At 54.0% G+C, this 19,222-nt stretch overlaps 1 protein-coding gene across 7 annotated transcripts in view; it reads left to right on the top strand.

Annotated features, from left to right (window-relative positions):
- Positions 1-19,222, top strand: part of COL22A1 (collagen type XXII alpha 1 chain) — a 260,407-nt gene that overhangs the window by 66,976 nt on the left and 174,209 nt on the right. For all 7 annotated transcript variants that reach the window (XM_077847369.1, XM_077847367.1, XM_077847366.1 and 4 more), the window contains 6 exons: positions 764-1,039; positions 7,654-7,734; positions 8,816-8,932; positions 12,438-12,482; positions 14,662-14,724; positions 17,887-17,925. In XM_077847369.1, coding sequence (XP_077703495.1) covers positions 764-1,039; positions 7,654-7,734; positions 8,816-8,932; positions 12,438-12,482; positions 14,662-14,724; positions 17,887-17,925 — 621 coding nt within the window. The remainder of the gene's footprint in view (positions 1-763; positions 1,040-7,653; positions 7,735-8,815; positions 8,933-12,437; positions 12,483-14,661; positions 14,725-17,886; positions 17,926-19,222) is intronic.

Genomic DNA, 19,222 nt, shown 5'->3' with positions numbered 1-19,222 from the left:
TTTTTTCATTTGTAGGAAAACAAAAGTTAGACTTTCTTCCAGCCTCACCCAGGCATCTTGCAAAGGGCAGGGGCTCCTCCAGGGAATAAGACACAGGAGTCCCTGCCACCAAGGAGCTGGAGCTTCAGGTTCCTCCCCATGGTGGGAAGCAGCGTGGGCTATGGCAGGGTCTCAGCCTCGTCCCTGGGGTCTGTTTGGCCAGCCCAGGGTTTGATTTATTTATTTATTTTTAAAGATTTTATTCATTTATTCATGAGAGACACGAGAGAGAGGCAGAGACACAGGCAGAGGGGAAGCAGGCTCCATGCAGGGAGCCTGACGTGGGACTCGATCCCGGGACCCCAGGGTCACGCCCTGAGCCAAACGCAGACGCTCAACCACTGAGCCACCCAGGTGCCCCCAGCCCACAGTTTTAAACGACATGGAGAGAAGTTGGGGTTTCTCGTTGGTCTGAAGGCTCAAGCCCTTCGGCACCAGTTGTCTTGCACACTCACAGAAGTGCCCATACCGCATGGTGCCCGTGCGTGGAGCTGTGACGGGCGTGAACCCGATTATCCTGTCCAGGGCAGGGCTCAGAACAGCCCGCGGGGTAGGTATTATATTTGCATCCAGGTTCAGGAGGGAACCGGGCCTTTGTCCAAGGTTGACCAGCACCCGGGGACACGGCCAGGAGGTGAGCCCTGACTCCGCACCCCAGTCCCTGTCGCCATCTCCCGTCTCGGTCCCCTGTAGCTCAGGGAGCCTGCGGTTCTCTGCTCCCCAGGTCTCCATCCGCCTGGACGGCGAGAACAAGGCAGTCGAGTATGACGCCGTGGGTGCCATGAAGGACGCCGTCAGGGTGGTCTTCCGAGGCCCCCGGGTGGGTGACCTCTTTGACCGGGACTGGCACAAGGTGGCCCTGAGCATCCAGGCCCAGAACGTCTCCCTGTACGTCGACTGTGCGCTGGTGCAGACGCTGCCCATCGAGGAGAGGGAGAACATCGACATCCAGGGGAAGACCGTGATCGGCAAGCGCCTCTACGACAGCGTGCCCATCGATGTGAGTACCGGGGAGGCCCTCTATAGCCAAGGTCCTGGGGTCACCAGGGGAAGCCTCAGGACACTAGTATCCCCAAGTGCCCCTCACAGGTCTGTGTTGTGTATCAAGATATGGCCTTGGACTCCCTTTGGAGGGAGGACTCCGACCCGGAAACCATCCTGAAGCCAGAGTCTCCATCCCTCATGCATGCAGCCGGTCATTTGTCACATATATATCGAGCACCTGTGTGCCGGGCACTGTGAACAGCAGTGAGGATGTATATCTACATACGTGTTTGTGGGTACACAGGTACAATTATAAATTGTAAATTTATTTATTTTTTAAAGATTTATTTATTTATTTATTTATTTATTTATTTATTTATTTATTTATGATAGACATAGAGAGAGAGAGAGAGGCAGAGTCACAGGAGGAGAGAGAAGCAGGCTCCATGCCGGGAGCCTGACGCGGGACTCGATCCCGGGACTCCAGGATTGCACCCTGGGCCAAAGGCAAGCGCTAAACCACGCAATTTAGGGATCCCCTAAATTGTAAATTTAAATAGAGGCTTTTTCCCTTCTCTGATTGTAGAAAATGTGGCAAATATAGAAAGTATATGCAGAATAAATTTTAAAAATCATCCTGAGGGCACCACCCAGTGATAACAACCCATAACTCAGCATGGTAACAGCTGTCCCCCTGCTGTCGCCCCATCAACGTTCATTCTTCTTGCTCTTCCCTCCTCCTTTCTTCCTCTTGGGTCCCCACGACGCACGCACACGGGGCGCCGGCGCTCTCCATGTGCTCCGTTCAAGCCAAGGCAGCCTTACCTGCCATGATGGGAGCGTCCCGCCTCCTGGGAGATAACCGGGGCAGGTTTTGGGATAGCTCTTCCCAAAACCATTTCTCATCTTCTCTTTTTTTTTTTTTTAAGATTTTGTTTATTTATTCATGGGAGACACAGAGAGAAGAGAGAGAGGCAGAGACAGAGGCAGAGGGAGAAGCAGGCTCTCCATAGGGAGCCCGATGTGGGACTCGATCCCGGGATCTCGGGGTCACGCCCCGGGCCAAAGGCAGGTGCTCAACCGCTGAGCCCACCAGGCGTCCTTTCTCATCATTTCTTACGCTCACGAACGTCTGTTATTGAATACAGGGTTGTTGGATGTGTGCTCCGTGTTTTGGAGTTTAGGTAAACCAGACGCGTATCCTAAATCTTGCTTTTTTCCCCCCGGATTATGTTTCAGAGCTTTAATATCTTCTTCCAACTGCTTCATCCTACTTTATTACATGTTCTGTTTCTCCGTCCCCCTGTTAGTGGAAATTTAGGCTGTTTCGGATGTTTCCCTGTCATAATCAAAAAACCTCGGGACTTGGACTTGCTGGCGCGTCTCCAAGGGCGCCGTCCTCACGAGGAGCGTAGAGGAACACCTGCCTGTTAGGCCGAGACAGCTTCACTGGGGCGTGTGCCCTCATGTTCAGGGGTCAGATTGTAGGGTAAACAGTTGCTGGCTTTCCCACCTATTTTAAATTTCTCAACAACGTGAATGAACATCCACGCACCTGCCAGCAATGTATGAAAGTTCTGTTTTCTTAAAGCCTTACCCATATATTGACACATCTTCCTTTTTCACGTGTCTTGCTTTCGTTTTGCCAATCTGACGGCAAATGGTCAATGGCGTTTTATTGTGGTTTCCACCTGCGTCTCCCTGCTTCCACCACAAACAGCAGTCCTGCGAGTTTGTTGATTGACTACCTGACTTACTTCCCCTCCGGTGACTGCTGGCCCGTAACACTTGCTTATTTTTACGATCATGTTGTGTTTTTCTTTTTCCCCTAATGACTTTTAGCTAATATGTATATATTCTGAATACTAACTCCTTATTTGTTGTAAGTTGTAAATATTATTTCCTGATCTGCCAAGCACAAACCATAAACTAAAAAACAAAAAAAAAGAGTAAATTTGAATACCTGAAAATTCAAGAAATGGTGATGGGGCAAAAAGCAAAACCACCATTAAGTTAGAAAGTCTTTTGTAACTCACGTTGTTAAGTAAAGGCTAGATTACACACATTGCCAGTGTATGTGGATTCCTCACGATGAAGGCCGGAAGGGGGTGGCCAGAGGGCGTAGGCAGAGGAGACGGGGCCGAGGGAGGTGCCCGTGTGCACCCCTCTCCAGCCCACTCGAGTGGCACCGTGGAGGTCACGGCCACGCACGGAGGCATTCTCTGGCTTCGCAGAGGAAACCAGGCGGCGCTTCCTTCCGCATGAAGCTGCTGAGAAGGTGGAGTAAGATAGTACCTGTGGGACCAAATCGAACGGAGGCAATACAGTAAAATCGAGTAAAGCTATACAGATCACCCCTCAGGTGCTGCTAATTCCAGTGGGTGGAGCGTCCCGCTGGGCCCAGGGCTCTCCTCAGTGCCCCCGCCCCATTTCGGATCCAGTTGCCCCATGGGAGCAGCTGCGATGAACACCCCCAGTTCACGGGCAGGAACTGAGAGAAGCTGAGTGGCTCTTCTGAGTTCGCAGGCCGAAGCACGGCAGGGGTGGGATTTCTGCTCCAACAGCCCGTCCTCAATGCCCGTTTGCCAAGCACACCTCCCCTGAGATGACAGCCTGCTGGGCATGGAGCTGTGGTGTATTCGTGACACAGATGGGGTCACGGCAGGCCCCACCAGCACGCACATTACACTCACCAACACCGCCCCTCGAGCCAGGGAGGGGGCATGGCTCCTGTGTTACAAGTGGGTAGACTTCAGCCCAGAGGCAGTAACTGGTTTGCTTCAACCCCTGTCCCTGCCAGCCCCGAGGCCAGTGTGGGGTGAGGCGGGGTGCGGGACCCGGGCCAGGACTTTCTGCGCACAGGTGAAGCCTGCGAGAGGTTGAGACAGGGCAGGGCGAGCTCAGGGCCGCCTCTGAGGACGTGTCCTGGGGCTGCAGGGAGCAGGTGAGTGGGAAGGAGAAGGAGGGGTGGGGTGAGGTGGGCCAGCAGGGGACCGTGAGAGGCTGGGGGCCTCCTCAGAGATAACGAGGTTCCTGGTGCCTCCTACTGGGGCTGAGGGTGCAAGAGAAATGGCCCAGCAAGCAGGTGGGCCCTTAGGCCGGGGGACGGGGTGAGGGTGCCATTGAGCTGGGGGTGAACTAGGGATCCAGGTAGGGGTGGGAAGGGGCGATCCTGGGCTCTGAGGGTGAGGCTTGTCTGGGACCCCTGTGATGCCGAGGCCCCTCCTCTGTCCCAGTACAGAGACCCCGTCAGCCTTCCCTTCCTGTTTCTGCTCCTGCGTCCCACGCCTCTGCTAGCCTTGGAGTCTCGGGGGAGTGGCTCAGGTCACTCTTGGATGCCGGGGGGATTCATTTCTCGGGCCCTCCATCTGTCTGGGGCCGTCTCATGGCTGGTGCCAGCCCTGGGGACCAGCAGCGGCCACCCTGGCTCTGAGCAGCGCAGCCCCAGAGGGACGCTCTCCTCCACAGGGCCCACCCCAGGGTGTCTCGGGCTCACTGCTCTGGGGCTCTGGTGCCAGCCCCAAAGCCGCCGTTGGTGTTTAGGTGAGGGACAACCATGGAGACGAGCCCACTTGTGTTCTGACCTGGAGGAAGAAGAGTGCCGCGCTCTTGTCCTCCTTCCATCGCTCTAGCTGGCGGGGCCGGCGTGCACCCCACCTAGTGCAGGAGCACTGAGCATGGCACGGAGCAGAGGCCCCTTACTAGCACTCAGCCCGGTGCTACTCACTGTGTCTGAGCAGCCCGCACATGCTCCCTGGGTTCACCCACGTTGCAGCCCCAAGAACTCACTCTCCGCATTGTCCCCACCTAGCTAGGGGTGCTAGCGCGATCCAGCAGCTTGCCCAGGATGGCCACGCTAGTAAGTGGTGGAGCAGCCTTCGCAGCCTGCCCGTGAAGGAGGTCTGCATTTTACTGTGTGTCTGGGACCATGGGTTTGTGTCCTGCCTGACGCTTAAATCCGACGATCACGTTGGTCCCTTAACTGGGTTCTTTTAACCCATGGTGTGGAGTCTGGGGGCTTGGGTGCGTCCCTTTCAGTCCTTTTGTCCAGGGCATTAGCTGCACATCCGCCTTGTACCCAAAGCTGGGAATCCCAGAACCTCTGACATTTGTCCACAGAATACTGCACCCACGTCCTGTTTCCTGTTGGGTTTTAGATTCGAAATAAATCCTTATGAAGTATGTGGCAGGACAATCAGTATATTCCTCAGCCTGGTGTAAATCTCGCAAAATCTGGGGTACTCTTAACCACATGGTCCAGGGCCTTGGACACAGCACGAGAGACCTCAGCTTGCTGGCAGTCCTCCCTGTGACCCACATAGGGCTCTCTGCCCCACTGGTCCTTGTCCAGCTCCGCGAGCAGATGTCACCACCCCCACCTTACAGCAGAGGAAAGCAAGGCTGGGGCTGGTGTGCTTTGGGCAGCTATCGTGGGAGAAGAGCAGGGCTGGGACCCAAACCAGATTCCAAGCCCCCGGCACCCCTAGTGGCTTCCCCGCTGCAGCCAGAGAAGGGTCACGAAGCTGCAGGTGGTGGACTCTGGAGGGAAGCCCGGCCAGGAACACCACCCAGGCTATAGTTCAACCCAGAGTTACTGGGGGCATCTAGACCTGAGCAGCGTTCTCAGGGTGGAGTGGGGGCCAGAGGGACGTCAGCAGGTGGACTCCTTGGCTCATAGAGGGAGCAGGTGAGAGGTAGGGGCAGTGTGGTCAGGGAATAGCGGGCTTTCAGGCCATATGAAAGGGGCCCCTCTGGCTCCTAGACCATCTCACCCCAACCTGGGAGCACCTCTGCCGGGCCTGGGCCATCTGTGCTCTGGCCCCGACCCTGCACCTCTGCCTCTTTCTTCCCCATCCCTGTCCCTGCAGCCCTTGCCAAACGGGCCAGCTGCTAAGTGTGTGCACTTGCTAATGCAGAAAGCAGGACCCTGTCTTTAAAACAGGCCTTGTTCAAAAGCACAATTATGCATTTTGTCATTTTCTCCTCCGTCTGTGGGCTGGTGTCTTACAGGAAATAGAACAGACGGACGGGTGGAATTGTTAAGTGTTTGTACAGAGCCAAGTCAGTGAGGAGGGGAGTCATACCCCCACAGGCACACCACGGCCAGGAGTGGGAGGCCAAGCGGCCGACCACCTGCCTGGCCAGTTTGCTGGGACATTCCAGGTACAGCAGAGGCCAGCCAGAGGAGGGTGAAGGGAGTACAAGGCCAGGGGCACTTAGCATCAGCGTTTGGTAAAAGAAACGTTCCTCTATCCCCTGGTTCAGCTCAGGTTCCCTTCAAAAAATGTTTTGCATGCACGCACGCATCCACCCAACCATTCATTCTGTGCTTCCGGAACTCACCGTGTGCCAGAAATGGTCCTGGTGTTGAGGCTCCAGTCTGCCTGCAGAGTTCGTGTCCTACTAGGGGAGGCAGATTTTAAGAAGTAAACAGAGAGACACAAACACAGGGACGTTCCGTGGTAGATGTTACTCAGATGAGCAGGATGACGTGCAGAGTGACAGGTGACGGGGCCTGCACTCAGGTGGCGGTTATGAAGGTGGGGCTGAGAGCAGCCAGCATAGCTTTGGGGGGTGACTAGGAGTGTGCTGGCTCTTTAGGGACTTTCCAAGAAGAGGGACAATGTGCAAAGGCATGGATGTGGGAAACCGTGAGGTCAGAGGTACAACATGAGTGTGCAGTGAAGAGAAACACCTGGGAAGGCAGGCAGCGCCAGGGCCTGGGGCTCGATGGTCCTAGAGAAGGCTTGGGTTCTATCTGCAGACTATGTGCAGATGCATGTAGGTGTGTGCATTTGTGTATTGTGTGGGTGTGCATGCAGATGCATGTACACGTGTGCATTGTGTGGTGTGTGCATGTATGTATATGTGTGCATATATGTGGGTGTGTGTATTGTGTGTGGGTTGCGTATGTACACATATGTGAGTGTGTGCATCGTGTGTGCTTATATGTATATGTGCACGTATGTGTGGGTGTGTATTGTGTGTAGGTTGTATATGTACACGTGTGAGTGTGTGTGTTGTGTGTGCATGTATATATGTGTGTGTGTGTATATGTGTGGGTGTATCGTGTGGGCCTGTGTGTGCATAAACGTATACATGCACATATGCATGAGTGTATTATGTGGGCGTGTGTACGTGTGCGCTTGTGCACACTCGTGCATGCTGACACCAAAGCCCTTGTAAGGTGCGTTAAGGGACCGCGGTGTTCAAGGGGATGAAACGGGTACATTCTGACTTTATGGAGTCGACTTGAGCAACCAGGAGATGCCTGGAGGGGTTGAAAATGGGCTACTTTTCGCAGCCGTTCGGAGCCTGTCGTGAGGGCACCAGTGGGGAGCTCGAAGGAAACCCAGCAGCGGGGCTTGGGGTAGGAGGTGCGTGGGGGGGAGGATTCAGGGGTGAATCCTCCGTCTGTGCCCGCTAGCCCGTAACCTCTAACCGCCTTGCTCTTGGGTTGTCGCTTCTAGAAGCGGGCGAGCAAGTAGGTGACGCGTGGACTCCCCCTGAGGCTCAGCCCAGGGAGGGGAGCGACCCCGAGGAGCAGGTGGGGCCTGACCCCTGTGCAGGTGCCAGGGCCTCCGGGCTGCCACGTCCCCTAGACTCACCCTGTCCTCATTACCCTTCCAGTTCGACCTGCAGCGGATTGTGATTTACTGTGACTCCCGACACGCAGAATTGGAGACTTGCTGCGATATCCCCCTGGGCCCGGTGAGCAGTCCCCGCGTACGGGGAGGAGTAGGGGTGGGGAGGTGGGTCCATGGGCTCCCTCCCGAGGGACGGGGTGTCCAGGGCCCAGGAATGGGCATTCAGGGGTTGGGGGTGCCACCCTCAGACCTTGCCTGACAGGAGCCCAGTGTCTATCAAGAGCAAGGGCTGTTTCCAGGGCACCCAGGGTGGGGGTTGGGGGACATGCAGGCCTCCCTGGGGGCTTCTGAGGTCCCAGGCTGCAGGCCAAGCTGTAGGGCCCAGCTCTGGGGGGCGGGGGAAGCAGAGGCTGGCAGCCCAGCCCTGGGAGGGACCGACCCATGGCAGGAGGCCCTGGCACTGGGCTGGTCCGCAGAGGGGAGGAGGCAGCTTGCAGGCAGGACTGGGAAATGAGAAAAATCAGAGTTTTTCCTGATTTTCCGCAGGTGGGTCAGCCTCTCCCAGGGACCTCTCGGCCTCCGTGCCTCCACTCCCTTTCAAGGCTTTCCCTCCCCAACCCGCTTAACAAACCCCCTTCCTGAGGCTACTTGGAGGGTGGGCTTAGCGACAGGGCCTGCGTCCCAGGGCTGTGGATGACATCTGCGCAGGTGCTCGGTGGCCCTGTGCCCAGGACACGGGTGGTAGAAGCCCCCAGTGATCGGGCTTTGGAGTCAAGTGGGCCTGACCTGGAGAGAAGGAGAGGAGGTCAGGTGAGGCTTGGGGAGCAGAGGGAGGGCAACGGGGAACTGGTGATGGTGGAGAAATGAGTCCTCACCAAGCTCCTGCCGGGTGTGAGACACCGAGCTGGCCCATCGAATCCTTCCTCACCACATCACCGTGGACGCACCCTTGTCCCCATTTTGCAGGGGGTGACACTAAGGCTCAGAGGGATGCGTGGCTCCTGCACCTGCTGAGAGGCCAGCCACGTGGCTGAGGGCAGGGTGGCCCAGGCCCTTGTGACTCCAAGGCCTCAGCACCCAGGCCCTGCCGCCCGACCTGACCGAACCTCACCTCTGCTCAAGCTCAGGCTCCTTCAGTTCCCGGGGAGTGGTGCCGGCTGAAAAGTGAGGTTTGGGCCTCCTGACCCCCTGGGATTGCCTTTCAGTGCCAAGTGACCGTGCTGACGGAGCCTTCACCGCCGCCCCCGCGGCCTCCCACGCCCGGCAGTGAACAGATTGGGTTTTTGAAGACCATCAACTGCTCCTGCCCGGCTGGAGAAAAGGTACCCCCACAGCCGACCGTCGGCTGCCGGCCCGGAGCCCCCGAGCTGAGCAGGGCGGAGCGGTCAGCAGGAGCAGCGGTGCAGCTGGGAATTTCCCATCATGCACAAGGCTGGCCAGGGCAGGACGGCCCCGGGCTCTGGGGGCCTTGGGTGGCAGCGAGCCCTTCTTGCTCCTGGGACCTCTTGTTCCTTGCTGTTCCAGCTCAGAGGAGGGGAGCCCCCAGACCCGTTCCTATCTCCCTGCAGCTAATGTCTCCCTGAGGTTTCCGGACTCCTGCTGGTGGGAGGCGGGTTCCTCTCCACGCCCTTGCAAGTCGTCAGAGCAGATCTGGTTTGCCAAGGAGGCTCAGCGTAGGTGACATAGAAATAGAGTTTGATGTACCTAGTTTCTGGTTTACAAGCTGGTGTTTCCATGAACACCACCAGCACCATCCACTAGCCTGGATCGAACGTCTCATTGAGTTCCCGGGGCCTTCATCTGTTCTGTTTTCCTGTAGACCAGGGGCCTTTTTGATAAGGAAAAAAAAAAAAGTTTTCTACTGTTTTTGAGCAGAACAACTTAACCAAGCACACAAGGATGGTAGAAAGCAGAGCTGTGCTGGGGAAGGTCCCTGTGAGTTTCTGCTGGACCCCGTAGGCGGGGGCAGTGGCCAGCGGCCTGCAGTCATGTCCCACGCTGTACCCCCCGCCCCCAGCTCAGGGCCAGCATGCAGGAGGAGCCCAGTGGCTGCAGGGCACGAGGCAGACAGGAAGGAATGTGCAGCCACGGTGAAGTTCGCTGGAATGACACACTTTCCATGTGCACTGTCCTGGCAGGCAGGCTCCCTCCTCCCCTCCCTCCTTCCTTTCTACCCCGAGAGCCAGACCTGAGGAGACAGGGAGCCCCCAGGAACTCTGAGTCAGGTGAGGCTGGCAAAACCTGGCCCGACTTGCCCAAAGGAGCCAGCTCAGGCTTCCAGGGAGCTGAGGCTTTTTCTGGGTGGGGGTGAAGGAGGAAGCACCTTGGCCAGGTGCCCACTGGCTTAGACTGGGAGACATTGGGCAGGGAGCTAGGGTGAGCCCCCAGGACTGGACTTCCACCCCTCCCCTGCCCCTGGGTTTCGATTAAGGGCCTCAAAGGAGAAGGGCACACGTGTCATGAGGTTTGGAGGAGTAAGCGCTGTGCACAGGGCTGCTGTCCTGGGAAGGCAGCCAAAGCCTGGTTCTGCTCTGTCCAGGCTTTTCCCCCACCCCGAACCAGGCTGTGCCCTGGGTGAGTCCCACTCAGGCTCCTGTGGCCCCAGGCAGGGGGGAAGGGACTCCTAGGAGAGAAGTCTGAGCTCAGGGAGGCGTCCAGCCCCTGCTTCCACTCATCTTCCCACTTAAACACCCCCTGGTGCTCCCCTCCCACCCCCACCCCACCACCCTGTGTGGTCACAGAGGGTCCCCAGATGTCTTTCTAGCACCATCCCTCTCCACGTTGCTCCCCCAGTGTCCGGGTACCAGGAGCTGCTGGTCCCTTGGAGGGGTCACGGCCTTCCTTGTCTTGGGACATTGTCATATGTAGCGTCTGCTGGACCGCCTCCCTTATCTGGCTCATGCCGGCCATTCTCTCAAGATGTCCCCAAGGAATGCTTTCCTGAGCACTTTGTTGTCTACATGGCTCCCTTCCCTACCCCCCTCCCTTCCATCATTCACTGTGCAGCCATGCACCTGCTATTTCCAAGACCCTACAACCTAGTCCTCTCCCTGTGCTGCTATCTCCCGTGGCAGTGATCCCATTGAACTAAAAATGTCCACCTGTTTTTAACTTCCACAAGGTAAGTCCAGATGCAGGGATCAGATCTTGACACGTCCATATGTTCAGCCATTGGTGTGTATAGTCTGACATTATTAAGTGGTGGGTCATTATTGAACTATTGGGTACGTGGGTCAAGGGGTGAAGGATGACGGGCGGGTGGGCTCTGGACAGCTGGGAGGGAGGGATGAAGGACACACCTTGTCTCACCGGCAGGACAAGGGCTTATTTTTCAAGATGATCTGTCACCTTGCAAACTCTCAGCCTCAAAGCCTGAGCAGCATCACCCAATAGCCCATTACTCTATTCATCAACCTTCCCTTCTGTTTGACAGTAAACAGTAAGCACCCACTGTGTGCACAATACTGAGTTTTTAAGACACGTAGCACATGGTGCCCAGAGTGCTTCAATGTGCTTTCTGGCTATGGTGCCCAGGAGCACTGAGGTGCACCCAGCCCGGGGAGCTGGCTACTGGGCCTGCTTTCCATGCACAGGTGGGTGGGAAGGAGGCTTCTTCTCCCTCCCTCCAGAAGAGGCCACACGCAAGAGCTTCAACAACCACCTCATCATATGGGGTTGCCTCTGTCTCGCCGTCTTCAATTCCATAAAACATGGGGCACACGGGAGATCTGAGGGTTCTCTCCTGGGATCCCTGGTCACAGGCAGACTTGGCCTCTAGTGGTTTAAGCCTTGGATTCAGTTTTTCACTTCCATTATTCTCGTAGGTCAATGTACTTTTGGGTCCACGTTTCCATTTCTAGACCCAAACATGGTGCTCGTGAACTGTGTTCAGGCATTCCGATGGCCACCGTGTGAGCTCAAACAGACAAAATATTATCTAGCTAATTTGCATACGCAAATGACATCTATGAATGCATTTTTTTTTTAAAAAAGAAAATGTTCATGAAGTAGCTAAGTATGTAACTGTACCCAGAGCGTTTTTAATGACATGTGGTAGATGCACATAAATGGATATGGCGTCGCCTCCTTTTTACTAAGGTGGTGAGATTTATGCACTTTCAATTGTTTGGGTTCTTTTTGCTTTGTTCTTTGTTTTTAAGATTTTTATTTAGGGGATCCCTGGGTGGAGCAGTGGTTTGGCGCCTGCCTTTGGCCCAGGGCGCGATCCTGGAGACCCAGGATCCAGTCCCACATCGGGCTCCCAGTGCATAGAGCCTGCTTCTCCCTCTGCCTGTGTCTCTGTCTCTCTCTCTCTCTCTCTGTGACTATCATAAATAAATACAAATTAGAAAAAAAGGTTTAAGATTTTTATTTATTTATTCACAAGAGATGCAGAGAGAGAGGCAGAGACACAGGCAGAGGGAGAAGCAGGCTCCATGCAGGGAGCCCGACGCAGGACTCGATCCCGGGACTCCAGGATCGCGCCCTGGGCCAAAGGCAGGCACCAAACCGCTGAGCCACCCAGGGATCCCCCCACGTGGCATTTTTAACTAAAGCAGTGACATCGTCGGGGTAAAAGTAGCCTGTGGGTACCATCTTGTTTGTCCCTGTCTTTAGTCCACCAATGACGATGCTAAAGTACCCCGTGTACTTGGAGTTCGTGAACAGGGGCTCGCAGCCGCAGGAAGCCCCGTCCAGCTGCTGACCACACGTGGCTCGCTCAGAGACTGGCTTAGGAGCCTGCGGAGGGCTGGCCAACTGCAGAAGGCAGAGGGGGGAAATGAAATAGAGCCTTACTTCTTGTTTCTTCTGTCCTTCTTCCTCTAGGGTGAAAAGGGCTCTGATGGCCCCGTGGGACTCCCTGGCCCAAAGGTCAGTGCAGGCGCAGCTCAGGGGTGCTTTGCGGCCCACGGTGACCTTGGCTGTGCACTCTATGGAGAGATGAAGTGTCATATTAGATGACTGTCCTGCGGTGTTTGTTCTGAGCTTGTTGACGTGAAGTCTGGAGCCTCTGTTTCTCTGTCTGAGGACCTGAGCTAGAAGGGTTTGGGTCAGAAAGTCCTGGCTCCAGTCCCATTTGCCCCAGTGGGCTGACCTCTCTGTGGTCAGCTAATTCTGCATCAATCCTTTTTGGCTTCTGTATTCCAGAAACTTTGGGGCTTGGGCTTCTAAGAGTCTATTTAGCCTGCATGTAGTATTTCTTTAAGTTGCATGAAATTCTTCTTGCACAAATTTTCTGAACTCACTAGTTGCTGGAAGCCAGGTGCCTCCTCGAGGGCCACCTCCATCTTCCATCATGCAGCTCCCTCTCTGTTTCCATCGCTCCGCTGGCTGCTCGCATTTCCTGAGCTGGACAGGGCTGCCTTCTCACATCGTTACTTTGGTCTCAGAAAGCTGGGACCCAGAGAGATGTGACTTGGTCACACAGGCGGGCAGAAGAGCTCAGCACAATCCAGAAGCCGTTACCTGGCCTGGTGTTTGAAAGAAGGGCTGAGTGTGGTGGTGGAAATGCCCAGAGAGGATGCCTCCCCTTCTATCTCTCTGTCTTCCATCTCCCCTTCCATCTCTTTGCCTCTCTCTCCCTCCTTTCTCTCGCTACTCCCCTCTGCCGCCACTCTGCTGGGCTGGGGAGCATGGACACACACGCGCGTGCGCACACACACACACACGCACATGCACACGCACCCCACCTGATGGGCTCCCCTCCCTTGGTGCCAAAGGAGGGCAATTCAGAGTGATCCTGGGTGCCAGGTGGCCCTTGTGAGAAGGAGCCCAGGGGTTTATGCCTCACTGAGCAGCCCCCAGGCTGTCACCTCAGCTTCTCAACTGTCAGATGGAAGAAGAGAGCAAAGGTGAGAAGGTTTGTCTAACGCAGCGGTTGTCTATGGAATGACCGTGTCATGCGGTGGTTGGACAGACCCAGGGCTGAGCAGCCACTTCAGCAGGGAGGACGAGGCCGGGGGCAGGAATGCCAGGGAAGGACAAAGACACCGACACATAGAGGGGAGTGTGGCTCCTTGGAGAGGATTGGAGGTCCTGGCTCTTCAGCCTCACCGGTCACATTGTCCCAATCTAAGGTTGAGACTCCAGGTGAACACCTGTGGCTCCCAGTGGCCCCATTTACCCAGTCACGTGTCACGGTCTGGAGACTCCAGGTGCCAAAGCCCATTTGGGCGCAGGAACATTCCAGTGAATGAGGGAGCCCTGTCCCCAGGGACCACAGGCCAGTGCCAAGAGAAAATTGACAGAGGAACAGGGTCCCCTGTGGGGACAGCCAGGGTGGAGGGGCCCAGGGGTCCAGCAAGATACGCGGGAGCTGCTCGGGATAAAGAAGGCAGGACAAGGCCAGGACGGGCCAAGGGAGTGGCCCAAGCAAACTAGCTATTTGTCCTGAGAGTGTATGAGGTGGGGGTGAGCCCAGATGAAATTGCACACCAAGACGGGAGAAAAACAGACAATACTGAGGGCTCCTGTGCTGGGCACCCAAGCCTGTCGTGGATTGGATCATGGCAAGGGAGGAGACGGCTCCACCCCACATGCAGCCCTGGTGAATTTTCTCCCCTTGCAAACACTCTTTGCTCCTCTGCTCACCCACCCCATCTTCACGGAGGGCCCGGGGCCTTGTGGGCACACTGGGCGTACAAAGAGCATAATCAGGGGACCCAGGCTGACTTCTGGCAATTTTCAAAGCACCTCATGCTTTCAGTGTTATGTGTGCTCATGACAACGTGCCCATTTCACAGAGGAAGAGCCTACGGCCCACGGAGTAATGATGCTTTCACAAGAAGCAGCAGAGCGGGAGTTTGAACTCTGGGGCTTCTCACCCCCCTTTTTGGGGCTGGGCCATTCCTGGGGACGAACGCATTTTGCGTTCACCCACTCACTTTCTCAGGATGTTCTTAGTTCTGGAATGAAGACGTTGGGAAAAGTATATAGATGCTTCCTCCTTCTCTGGGGGTGGGAAGCGTGGCCTCACTGTGCACTTGGCAGTGACAGAGTCAGCCTGTCACAGGACCTGACCCAGGGCTCTTCTCTGGTTTCCACTCTGCAGGGAGACATGGGAGCCACTGGGTTGCTCGGAGCTCCTGGACCCAAGGGAGAAAAAGGCGACATGGTGAGTATAGGGCTGGTGTGGGCGACCCCATGCTTCCCCTAGCGAGCTTGTCCACTAGAATGCATTGAACACCTAGTCGAAGCCAAACAGAGCTACACACTGCCTTCGGAGGTCCAAGCTCCTCTCCGTGGGCTCGGGAGTTCCTCCCAAGGTGGCCCCAGCTGTCGTTCTAGCCCTGTCCTGCACCCCCATCACCACCCCTGGGTTCTGTGCACCCAGATTGGCAGCCTGGAGTCCCCAAACTGTTCACTTCACACCGGCCACTGCACATGCTCTTTCCTCTACCAGGAATAACTTCGCTGTCTTTCCACGCCTGGATTTCCCCTCGCCTCTTCTTTCTGACTGGCTCTTATCTCCTTCCCATTCCGACTGAACTGTGTGTGCTTCCCCAGAATATCCCAGTGACCCACAGGAAAAGAAGCAGGGAACAGGGGCTGCCTGGGTTGGGGAGCAGGGATTGGATGAGCAAACAGAACCTGCAAAGTAGCCATCACAGTGATAGACGACAAAGGGAAATCATTCTTAAAGGAGGCAAGGCAGGTCTTGTGACAGCATGTCAGCAAACACAGCATATCCATAGAAGGAGAAATTTCTAAAGAAAAAAAAATCCTGGAAATTCTAGAGCTTAAAATTACAACTGGAAGGGAAAAAAGGGGAATCAGTGGAGAGGCTCAACAGTTAGGTATGAACTGGCTGAAGGAAGAGCCAGCGTTCTTGCAAACAGCTCAACAGTGATTATGTAATCTGAAGACTAGAGAGAAAAAGGAAGGCAGGAAAATGAGTAGAGCCTTGGGGTGCAGAGTGCACTTAATGGGAATGCCAGAAGGAGGGAGGCAGGAGAAGAAAGTGTAGTCAAGGAAATAATGGTGGGGGAAAAAAATCCCGAATTTGGTGAAAGGCAGTAATCTACACATTCAAGAAGCTCTGTGAACTCTAATCAGGATGACACAAAGAGAGCTATTCTAGAAAGATTGTCGCCAAAATGCCAAAAGACAAACTTTTGAAAGCAGCATGAGGAAAAATAAAATGAGTCAACGTGTTCAGAGAAAGGGCAGTAAGATCATTCACTGACTGACTGTCAGGGATGGTGGAGGCCAGAGTACAGTGGATGACAAGCTCAAAGTGGTCATCATGACAGTGTGCATTTGGGCGTCCAGCAAACAGGTGTAGTAACAGGCATGAGATCGGGGGAAGAGGCACTGGAACCACGTAGGGAAGCGGGTCTTTAGAAATCTCAGTGGAATTAGTATGAATCTGAAGTAGGTCGTGATAAGATACGGTGTGTATGGTAATCCCAAGAGCAACCTCTACCCAAATGGTTCAAAATGTACAGGGGAAGTGCCACTAAAGAGACTAAAATGTAGCACTAAAAAATACTTAATGCAAAAAACAAAACCAAAACCAAACCATAAAGAAAAAATAAAAGACAGGAGGCAGAAATGAAAAGTAAGATGCATACATAAAACTCACTCTGTCGGTAATCATGCTATATTTTCAGGCTGACACAAAAATAAGACCCAACTCTATTGTGTCTACAGGTTATATCCTTTCTATTTATTTTTTTAAGATTGTATTTATTTATTCATGAGAGAAGCGAGAGAGAGAGAGAGAGAGAGAGAGGCAGAGACACAAGCAGAGGGAGAAGCAGGCTCCCTACGGGGAGCCCGATCCAGGACTCGATCCGTGGACCTCAGGGTCACGACCTGAGCTGAAGGCAGATGCTCAACCACTGAGCCACTCAGGTGCCCCAGGAAATACACTTTAGACTCAAAGATGCAAATAAGTTGAAAGTAAAAGGATGGAAAGTATAAATTTTGAAAATAGAAAACCTAAAAATTCAGAGTGACCGTGCTAATACCAGACAAAATAGACTCTAAAACCCAAAATTTCCAGAAAGAAAGAGGGTGTCTTATGTTGATTAAACTGTCAGTCTTTCAGAAATTGAGAGCAGTTATAGACATATGTGCACCTCGCAGGAGCCCCAAATATATGAGGCAAAATGTGACATAATTGAAGAGAGAAATAGGTAAGTCAGTGGTGATGGTTAGAGACCCAAGGACCTCACTGGTAGTGATGGGTAGAGTGGCCAGGAAGCCGGAGAAATTGGGACTCTTGGGCATCGCTGGTAGAAAATGGTGCCTCTGCTTTGGAAAACAGTCTGGCCGTCCTTAAAAGGCTGAACAGAATCACCGTGTGACTCAGCAATCCACTTCTAGATACGTACCCGAAAGAAATGAAGACATATGCTCGTACGGAACCTGTACACAAATGCTCAGCGCAGCATTACTCATAATAACCAAACGGTAGAAACGACCTAAATGTTCATCACACGACGAACGGATAAACGAGATGTGTGTTACCTTCAAGCCGTGGCAGGTTATTCTGCAGTAGGACGGAGTGTCGATCCATGATACACATGGGTGGACTTTGAAAACACTTTGCTGAGAAGTCACTGGCTGCGAAGCCAGCTCCAAAAGCCCACATATCATATGATTCTGTGTATATGAAATGTCTAGGAGAGGCAACCCTATAAGGATAAAATAGATTTGTGTTTGCCTTGGGTGGGAGGTGGGAGGGCAGGGGCGGGGGTGGCCACTTGAGGGTGTGCAGTTCTTTCTCAGCTGATGAACACATCCTAAAGTTGATTGTGGTGCTTGTTAAAACTCTGTAAATACACTGAAAACTATTGCATTGTGTACTTTAGGTGAGTTGTGTAGTAGGTGGATGACGTCTCAGTAAAGATGACATCTAAGGAAGATTACTGTTTTTTAAAGATTTTATTTATTTATTCATGAGAGACACAGAGAGGGGCAGAGACACAGGCAGAGGAGAAGCAGGCTCCATGCAGGGAGCGCGATGTGGGGCTCGATCCCAGGGCCCTGGGATCATGATCTGAGCCAAAGGCAGACGCTCAGCCACTGAGCCCAGAGCTAAAAGGAGACGCTCAACCACTGAGCCATCCAGACATCCCGACATCTAAGTAAAATTAAATGGGGTTATACCCACGAGAATGAACCCCCAAGTAAGGGTTATCATCCCTTTTGTAAGATGCTGGGCAGAGCTGATGACAACCCTTTCAGACCCTAGGTGGTGCTTCCATGCGTGACATCATACATGGAGATGCTCTGTAGTAAATCTTGACCCCCTGCTTTCCTTTTCTAGGGCAGAGGACCTTTTTTCCCAGGAGAGAAGGGTGAAAAGGTAAGCATCTCCCTTATATCGCTCTTCCTGGGGCTGTGCAGCTGGCCAGAGAGTAGGATGAGGTGGAGAGGATCTGCGTTTGGGAGAGGAGGTGCCACCATTGTGCTGCCTGTAAGATCCGAGCAGAGAGCAGAGGCCTCCTGGGCTGAGCGAGGAGCCTCAGTGTGCAGGGTCCCTGGACCTGAGCGGTTGATGTGTACATCCTCGCCAGTGCTTCCCGGCAGTGATGAGCATGAGCAAACACAACTGGAGGAGAATGTTCGTGTAGGCCATGGGTGACAAGTGTTTGGAACAGAGGGTGCTCACTGGGGTGCATAGGGAGTGGGATGCAGAGCTGCAGAGGGGTCTGAGGACCAGCCTGCAGGGCGTTAGATATCAGAGCATGCTCGGGCCTCATCTGAAGTTTGGAAAGACACCGAAGGGTCTGTGCACAGTCAGACATGCAGGGAATGTTTGAGTATGAGGTGCCAGATGGGTGTGAGGGGAGAGACCAGAGGAATTTGGGGAATCGCCAAGAGACTTGTGGGAGTTCCGAGAGGAGATGACGAGGAGCTACAGGAGGAGACAGGCAGAGCAGTGGAGGAAACAGGAGACAGACCTGTACATGCTCCCCCTAAATACGAATGTTACACCTTCTTTTACCTTCATCATAACAAGCACAGATCCTAGGACCCAGGGCTTCCTTCTGAGGAGGAAAGCTTTCTTAAGTTCTTAGCCTGTAAGGAGAAATAAGAATCAGAGTGTCACTAAAATGCTATATTTCACTCCCACCAGCTATTAAAAATGTACCTCCTGTGTCCCAGGAGAGACAACCACAGGACCTCCTGGCAGGCATTTGTGCTAACATCTTGCCAGAGCGCAGGCACTTGCAGACCCAGAATGCAGTGCCCAGGGCCCTAGAGGGTTTTCCTAGCCCCTCACATAGGGCCGGCTGTAAGAGCAGGTGCCACTTTGTTCCACGACCTTGGGAACAGCTTTCCCATGGCCAGCCTGTCCGCCCCCACCCCCCCCCCGCCCCGGCCCCCGTAGGTACCCTTTCATTGCGTACTTTCACACCAGAGATTTACTCTCTGGAGATAAATCAAGGATGCCCAGAAGTTCAGGGCCCATGGTTCAGTCAGTGTAATTCAGAAGGGAGCCTGGAAGCACCCACGTGCCATGTTGTAGGCACAAGGTGAACTCGATTATTGTACTGCTAAATAACTCAGCGGCGTTCAGGAATGCAAAACCATGTTTAGACGAATGATTAATGACCTCGAAAATGACAATAACATTTTTCTAATTTTTAACGCATGTG

Source organism: Canis aureus, chromosome 14, assembly GCF_053574225.1.
Source record: "Canis aureus isolate CA01 chromosome 14, VMU_Caureus_v.1.0, whole genome shotgun sequence".
NCBI classification, from domain to species: domain Eukaryota; kingdom Metazoa; phylum Chordata; class Mammalia; order Carnivora; family Canidae; genus Canis; species Canis aureus.
Note: the sequence above shows the minus strand (reverse complement) of the source record. Positions and strands in the feature narration are given on the sequence as shown.